The 9,231-nt window shown below is 31.3% G+C and overlaps 1 protein-coding gene across 1 annotated transcript; it reads right to left on the bottom strand.

Moving 5' to 3' along the window:
- Positions 1 to 1,658: 1,658 nt before the first annotated feature.
- LOC132734095 (uncharacterized) lies at positions 1,659 to 7,285 on the bottom strand. The gene is made up of 2 exons (XM_060720811.1): positions 6,838 to 7,285; positions 1,659 to 4,704 (listed from the first exon to the last, which is right to left on the bottom strand). The coding sequence occupies exons 1-2, from the start codon at positions 7,115 to 7,117 to the stop codon at positions 4,253 to 4,255; spliced, it is 732 nt and encodes a 243-aa protein (XP_060576794.1). The 5' UTR covers positions 7,118 to 7,285; the 3' UTR covers positions 1,659 to 4,252.
- Between the last annotated feature and the right edge of the window lie 1,946 nt (positions 7,286 to 9,231).

Below are 9,231 nucleotides of genomic sequence, written 5' to 3'. Positions count from 1 at the left end.
TGGTACATGTTATTTTAGCAGTATTCTTTAAGCTTCTCAATTGTTTTCTTTTATTTCATGCTTTCCAGTGTTTTATTGTAATATATCAGATGATTATATTCTGATAAACCACTAGTGAAATTTATAAAATATAATTTTCACTGTAGCCGGACTATATCTGAATGCGGATGAAAAGAAAATCATAACTAAATGGAATAACAGGCAGAAATTAATGCCGTCGTGCGTAAATTTTGCTTCTTTAGGAAAAGAAAGTCGATGTCATCATACATCATGTTAAAAACGTAACAAAATTAAAGAAATTTAACAGAACTATATTTCAAAATTGATTATGTGACGTCATGATGTTATGACGTCACAAAGGAGAATGCGTGACGTTACGCGGCAAAACCAGTAAAAAATACTTAAAATCACTTAAAAAGCATGAAATAAAAAGAAAATTTATTTGTTTTACATATAAGATTGAAAAATATTTCATTCGTGAACACCAGCTATTATATTTTCACTCGTGGCTACGCCACTCGTGAAAATATTGCATCTGGTGTTCACTCAGTGAAATTATATTTCAATCTTACATGCAAAACAAACAAATATCCTCTATATCATATTTCATTTGTTAATAACTTTAATTAGATTACTGATTAAGGAAAAATGCAAACTGCTTACATCGTAGGCCATTTGCATAGTATTGAACATGCAATTAATCTTAATTTTCTTTTCGACATGATGAGAGCAGTCTATGGCATTTAAAGTATATTATTAGTCATATACACAATTGTCTGACGGGATATATGGGAAAATATAGTCTGAATGATGTGTCGAAACCATGTAATGCGTACGAAAGAATATCAATAAAGGGATTCAAGATAATGATTTTTTATGAAATTTTATCAACATTAAAAAGAGATATTGAAAATTTACTGAGATTTGGCTCCAAACGAATGAATGCCGGCCTAAATATAAATTCCAGACGAGCTCCATATATGCTGAAGAGACAGCATAAAAGTCAGGTAAGTAGAATCACATTTCGATTTTCGTAAAGTAAGCTTTAAATTTTACACAACTGTTTAAAAGTTGAAAACTTTGATTGACATGCGTGTATTTTCTCTTCCTATATGGTGTTAAAGTTCAAATCTGAATCAGCGGAAGTTCTCATAGACTTTATCGATGCTCAGTTTTGATATTCGCTGTGAAATAGAACCAGACGCACTAACAAATTTATAATAACGCAAATAACTTGACAATATCGTTACCTTTTCATGAATATTTTTAACGCCCCCACGTATTTTCTCAATGTAAGCTTGTTTGAATGTTATTTTGAATTTTTTTCGAACCCGTTTTCATTATTTCCGTATAAACAAAATCGGCTTGTATGGCTTGATTTTATTAAATTTATCAATAAAGCACCAATACGTGTGGTGTTTAAAAAAAAAACCATTAAAGTATGTTGCGGTAATTGTAGGGTACTTAAAGTTATGTTTACACTGTTAAATGTTATTTTGTGATTTTTTTGTTCTTTCCTTTTGAATTTGTTTTTTACAGATGCTTTGCTATAAAAGGGATACAGCGTACGTTGATTTTGAATAAAAAGGCTAGGACTTAAGTCGTTGCGCCATTGTTAGTCGTATAATTGCAAGTAACTCAAATTAGCTCTATTCAACTCAATATATTTATTTGTAAATCTGAAATACATGTCTACAAACAAAACAGTAATAGCACTAAAAACTCGTAATTATAATTATGCATATATCAGATATACCAATATAAATGTAATTCTTATTACTAACATTTCATGAATCAACATCAATATTTTTAATGAGTTGTTCATTAAATTACAACAATAAAGAAAAATAAACTCATAACTGCCATCTGTCTATCAGAAATCTAAATACATAGAACTCATCTTTGATAAAAGATTGCTCAGTTTCGGCAATGCCAGTACTAGTCTTTTTGCGGTATACCTTAACGGTGGGATACACGTGTGATTAACGCACTATTTTGAATGTTGGTAGATTATATAGACAGAATCTCTAATTTGCCGGATTTAATTTGTACAGGTATATAACCCAAAGACATACGTACATTGTAATTTGTGACTATAACAATAATTTATTTAAAATTCAACATTTGATTTGAAACATTTAGTAGGATTCTGGATTTCTTCCAATAAATTTTACAGGGTACAATCAATTTTTCTTTTTCATTTTAAACAATGCAAAATCAGTAAATATACTGTTATGTTTGACGAGGTTGCTGCTGATATCATAATCTTTAGTTAATTAGGAAATCTATGGTTGTGTACATCAGTATCAAAATCAAAGCATAGAAGGCGCTGAATTTGTTTGGGTCTCAGAATGTCAGAAAGGTGAAGGTTGTGAGATTATAAACCAATTTGTTTTTGTATAGTGCCACCAATGCTTTCCAGTGTTTTAACTGTAGTAAATTGGCTATAAGACTAATTGCAACACTGATATTCAATTCAATAACTTAAACCATTTTTGAAAAAATAGTTGCCTGAACTGGGATTTGAACTCCAAACCTTTCGATTCTTAAGCGAGCGTGCAAACCCCTCGGTCACGGTGAAGTTATGTATTCACGGTCTGAAGAAAAAAATTATTCCTTATTAGGGTTTGTAACTTATTATTTCGACGCTAAAACAGATGTAAATAATCATGGAGCTTACTATAAGCATGTATATCTGTAAAGAATAAAACAATATTAGAAATCTTCGACCATTCGGGAACTATTTTGCTTGAAAATTAATGCGTATGTCATTTGACAATCTTTACACAGTGATCTCCCCTATTTTTCGGCGTTAGTGTACATATAAAGGGAAGTAACCGCTTCAAAAAAGCGGACTACTTTCGGCATTTGCAATTAACAGCATCAGAGTCTGAAATTTCGCTATCATTATTTGTTTTGCCTGACGACTCAAACAAATAAAAACCTTTTCCATGATATCTAATCAATATACAATGACTTCCTTCCATACTTCTTGTGCAAGATGTGTGCATGATTAGTTTACAGAATAATTAACACTTAGCAAGTATTTACAATATTGTAAAAAGTTTTATATGCCAGAATCATTCATAGATTTTAGTGCAATATGTAAGTATGTAATTACCATTTACATGTAGTTAAATATTTTAAAATCATCATATTTTAGAAGCTTTCGTATCTTTCTGGCTTTAATATGCTTGCATGACATGAACATATTTTGCAACGATATGACATTAAGACAATGAAGGAGTTTATTAAGAGGATATTTTTTCGTTTGAGTGAAATATGGAATATATTTTCACGAAACATGATAAAAGGCCACATATTTTCACGAGCCGGGACGGCGAGTGAAAATATGTGGCATTTTATCATGTTGAGTGAAAGTATATACAATATTTCACGAAAAACGAAAAAAATAACCTTTTCATTTAATTTCATTATCAAAGAAAAATGGTTACGAACCCCCTTACTTGCTACGCAACTGCAATAGTACAGCGCGCAGTAATATAATAATTGTCTTGTTGGTTGCACGCGATATTTAGCGCTACATTGTGACGTCACGTAAACAATTCCTTAAACGTCTGTATAGCGTTAATGACTGAGGTAAGGTACTGGTGTTCGGATTTATTTCTTAGTTAGACCATTTTCTATCATTCTAGATAGTTTTCAAAACAAAATTCAACAAAAAGTTGTTTTGTATTTATCAGAATTTTCAAACAAATTGGCGAAAGAAGTCCTATAAAATAGATATGATTTTTGACTCCGCCCACTTTCATATTTATATTTCATATCTATTTTTTTTAAAAATATGAAATATATTTAACTGATATAGCACCATATTCAATAGGTAAAATTAAATAAACCAGTATATTTTTACATGGAGATATTATTTACGGGATCGATGTTGTAGAGCTAGTCTTCATAAAAGCCATTCATATTTTTTTTTCATATTCACCATTTGTAATTACAATTATTTTATTTTAGATTTTTTGTAGTCAAACTTCATGCCCATCACATTATATTTCAATATCTTTAAACATTATCCTAATGATGATGATTATTATTTATACAACCACTACCAATATTCTGCCTATTATTATTATTATTATTATTATTATTATTATTAAAATAATGGTCCGTGTACTTTATTTTGATTGTCAACGTCACTCATACATGTACTCAGTGTATTGTGTACGTTATAAAAAATCAACTCCTTTTGAAAGTAGAAAATGAAGCCGTGTCTGATCACTATAAATTACTTAAAATTATTGTCACTGACTTTTATTAATCTTTCTGACAGAATTTTGAAGCGGATATCAAGCGAGAGACCTTTGAAGAGAACACCACACTCTCTATATAAATCACCGTATGTCGTCTCCTTGGTATAATCTATTTTGTTGTCTAACGCTGGATAAGTACGACTGAAAAAATCTTTAGACTGATCAAGTCCGTCGTACAGACAGTATCCAAACCTGGCAATAGATTTGATAGCTAAAGCTGTTATGTCTGTGTAATTTAGAGAAATTGCGGATTGCAATATATTTAAACACTTCTTCAATGGTTTTAGTTGCGTTACACTTATACAAACGTTTGATGCATTCTTTTCGGCCTTTAATAACATCGACTTTATTACAGCCTTACATTTTGTTACAATCGATGTCACTTGATATTCCTCAGCAAAGGGAACAATGCGAAGCACAATCAGTTCTGAAAAGATATCAAATAAACGTAGTTTAAAATTATTTGCATATTAAGTTATTCCTGACCGTCAGTTGCTATTGATTTGACTTATTATGTACTTATATTATACAGTGTATATTATCAACTGTGTACTCTTATTTCTTTTAAAGCATATACATGTTGAATTTATAATGGACCAACTGACAAAACGTACACTAGCATGCACGTAGTTTTCTTGCATCTCAGACAGGATTATCTACCGTTTACACCGGTGCTAGAAAACTCTGTCTTACACCCCCATGTAAGACAAGTCGCGTGCTTTAAATGAAGTCATTGACGCGCGCCTTTTATGAATGAATCGCGTTCTTAGGATGACGTCATTTTTCCGTTATGAATGAAGTTGTAAGTTCATACGCTACTATAAAAAAAGTGCGTAATGAGAATATCAGTTTTCATAATTTCTGTTCCGAAAATTATTGACATGTAATATGCAAGAAAAAGAATCAAACACCGGCTGTTGATACAGACGGGAATATCTAGCTCTCGGGTAACTGTTTAGCGGAAACTCGGCAGAGCCTCGTTACCGCCGTAAACAGTTACCCTCGAGCTAGATATTCCGGTCTGTACCGGCAGCCGGTGTAAGATTCTTTTAATAATATAATCTTAGCTTAGGATATATAAGCACATGCAAGATAGACTTAACTTCATATGAGTGTCAAAACATTTAGAAACAATAAGTGTCTTAAAAAGGATGTTGGCCAAAGTAAAACTAGTTAACTTGATAAATGTTATTTCTAAGTTTTCAATACATATAGAAATGTAAACAATGATTTCATAACAATGACATAATTACTTGTTTGTAGCTAAGAGAAAAAAAAACCCATTTTGTAAACAAAGAAATTAAATTATAAGCATATTGATATTGGTGTCTCTTCAAAGTGGGACGACTTTTACCTATTACTTGTTTTTTTTTACGTTTTTTTTTTTCTGAATAACTTTGTTATCATATACAATATTAACAGTACTATTAAAATAAGAAATTTAACCGACCTTGATTTCAGAAACAAAAACAGTTGTGAATAGACTTTAAAACGGTTCATAACCGGTAAACGGAAAAAGGGATCGAGTGAGAGTACACTTTGCATATTTAGCCCCGCCTATAAATTAAGAACGAATTTCTGATAAAGCGTCATCATCCTGATTAAAATAGACTTTATCTATGGAAATCATCAGCGTCACTGTGAAATAATGCATATGCTTAATCCTCCTAATAAATATATGCATATGTCTAAAAAAATGGAAACAGGCTTTAAACTTCAGGACATATAATTCTACAATAACGGTTTTTCATTCATATGCCTAATAATTTAATCAGCATATGAGCCTGTGTTAGGATATCAAGTAAGATGATTATAGGATCATCTGAATGCACATGTACACAATGTATACTTATGTTCATTAAGAAGATATATGAGGAATCACATTATAAGAGTACCAAGAGATCATCTACACGAAAATATACTCTAGTTTTGATAGAAGATGCACGAGAGGTTAATGTAAGATGAGCAGGGAATCATCTAGTTGTAAATATACATTAGTAGTGATGGAATATATTTGAAGAAGGGTCATCTGGTCTTTAAGGTGCATAAACACTGTAGTTCTTAAAGAACATATATGAGGGAAATACATATAAACATCTTTATTATGGAACAGATATAAGGGTATCTCGTTAGATGACCAGGGAATTACTGTATTCCTAGAAATGTTTGCGGATACAATATTTCGCGTTTTTCACAACGTCGGCATTTTCGCGGAGACAAAAGGACCAATAAAAATTCTTCTTATATTGATTTCTTACTTGTAAATTTTACAGGAAGTCAAACTAATTTTAGATGGCATTCGGCCAAAAAAACATCCTTACTTATGCATTCATTACCTATATATACACGCAATTTAAACATCTGTTTATAATATAAACTTTGTCAATGTAGACATTAGATGTTTTCTCTTACACCATTCATGTATTGACAATATGATAAACAAGATCAACAAGGAAAGGCGGCGTTCAATGAACGCAACCCCCACACGACCCAGCAACAAGTTTCGCATCAAAATGATCACCTCTAACTAACTTTTATTGATATCCGATGTTTCACTTACCGTTTACTTCTTTCAGAATTCTTGGATGAATACACAGCAGGAAGTCAATGAAGTCTTCATATGATTTACCAATCATCTGCACGAGTTTCTCTTTCTTCTCTCTACACTCATTTCTAAACATCGCCTCAAATACTGGGGAGGCTAAACATAGAAAATTCTTCGAGACATAAAGTTTCTCCTTTCCAAAAGCTAATGTAACTTCGTCATCGTGTGACCCTTTCTGTGTAAACGGTTCTGAACAGTTATCCTCAACTTTTAATTTCTTTGACACAGGTTCCATGATTTTTAAACGTTAAAATTTATATGCACACATAAATTTACAGTGTATCATAATCTATATACGTATAACTTATCGAAAGATTGTATTGATAAATAAATATCCCTTTACGATTATTATACAAATAGTGTATTTCTTCAAATCAGTTATTTGATTTAAAACTGTCAATATAACCGGCATCGTCGGATACCCACGATTGATAAACATGTCACATAACATGCAATCAACCGTGGGTAAAATGAATCGATTTGCGTCGATATACAGCAACAGGTGCGTAAAATATCTACCAATGACATCGCGTTTAACAAATCTATATTCTTCAGCAGCGGAGGTAAAAAACAATAAGAAACAAAATGGCAGCGCCCACGGTTAAATACTGTTGCACGTGTTTTGCTAAAATCAATGTCAAAAACTATCGCCAAATCAGTTCTTCTGCAAGCAGATATCAATCAGAAAGGAAAACATCAAAGTAAATTATCTATACTTTCTTGCTGAAATCGTTTAATTTTTCGATGTTGAACTTTTCACGTCGTCTATGGGTGTCGCAATATTGTTTGTAATACCGAACGTCGTACAGAACGAGCGTTTTGATTGGTTTTAATCGCCTCATGAAATCGTGAGGCATCCAATGAAATAGCTGCCTTTGACACACCCCTAATCGACTGAATATCGGCAAAAAATCCCACGGTAGATAAATGTTAATGGTTCGGCCGTGGGTATCCGACGATGTATAACCGGTTGTCAATGTAAATATAATGATAGAATTATAAGCGTATCATTCAGTGTAAAAAGCTAAAGTACTTAAAAAATATATAGCTATATGCAGGGCGACGAATATTTATTGCTTGAAGGTCAGCTTTTCAAACGCAGAAAAATGATTTGTAAATGACACGAAGTCCTGATATTAGACTTTCTGAAAATCAATACAATTATTGTATACATTGCTTTATTATGAATACCCTTCGCCCACTTAAAATATATTGTGGATATCGGATTATCCTATTAGCATTATATATAGTATATCAAATATCTCATTCCTTCCTTTTTATATCTTTAGTTTTCATATAAATTTGCCCATATCATAGTATTAAATGGTACAAAAATCTTGCCAAGGTCATGATGTAACTAGTCAACAATTTGACGTCTACAAATACCTTTTTAAAGCTAAGTACTGTATTCAATCTGAATAAGAGTCAACTTTATTTTCATAAACCAGAGTAATGATCTGTAAAGATTAAATGATATTGTTCTGTCCTAAGCTTTCAGTACTTAAGTTATTTCATCACTTTCTTCTTTATTTCTATTTCCCTACAGTATGTATATTTTTCTTATTTTTTCTTGTGCTTCTGTGTATGTGATCGTGAAATAAGATTTTGCGTTATATGTGTTATCTCTAATGTTTTGATGAATTGTCTTAAGAAGCTTCCTTCATTAAGAAAATAAAGACTTTAATATTATTATTATTATTATTATTGTTTTTATCATTATTATTATTATTATTATTATTATTATTGTTGTATGAAGGAGGTGGCATTGATTAGGGCTGAACCATGGCGAATAGCCTCTCTTGCAAGCCCTACCTGTGATGTTGTTTGTTTTTTTGGTTTATTTTATTTATTTTTTTGTCATTTATCATTGGGATTTAACTCGCCCATATAGATCAAATGACAATTTCCAGCTTAACTTATGGTGGGAACAAAACTCCGATTTTTGCAATTATTGAAACTACAAAATATTTTTCTTAAGACATGAAAATCGATAATTTAAAAACATTTGAAAACATTTTTTAATTAGTAGATCAACTATATATAATGGTTAATATTAAGATTTTGGTAGCAATGACTCTAATGCAATTACTATTAAAGAAGCAAAGAAACGTGAAGACTTTATGTGTTTCGTTTGGTTTTGAAAATTTTACGTCACTACCTAAATATTTTATGTGTTATGTTTGCTTGTTTTTTTTTTTTAGGTTTCCGTCACAATCCGTGTACTCAAATTTCACGTGACAGTCTTCTAACTATTAGCATAGGTAACTCACTGTTATTCATTTTTCTTGGACGAGCTTTGTGTAAACACATTTCGACATTCACAACAAACAGTGATAAGTGACAATATCT

The sequence above is a fragment of the Ruditapes philippinarum genome, unplaced genomic scaffold (assembly GCF_026571515.1).
Source record: "Ruditapes philippinarum isolate M1 unplaced genomic scaffold, ASM2657151v2 ctg593_1_1_1_1, whole genome shotgun sequence".
Taxonomy (NCBI): domain Eukaryota; kingdom Metazoa; phylum Mollusca; class Bivalvia; order Venerida; family Veneridae; genus Ruditapes; species Ruditapes philippinarum.
This window is presented reverse-complemented; position numbering and strand designations above follow the sequence as displayed.

Excerpts from the sequence above, each read along its gene's own strand:
- LOC132734095 (XM_060720811.1), bottom strand. The coding sequence starts at position 7,117 with ATGGAACCTGTGTCAAAGAAATTAAAAGTTGAGGATAACTGTTCAGAA. Across the intron at positions 4,705-6,837 it reads AATTCTGAAAGAAGTAAACG|AACTGATTGTGCTTCGCATT; the intron begins GTAAGTGAAACA and ends ATATCTTTTCAG.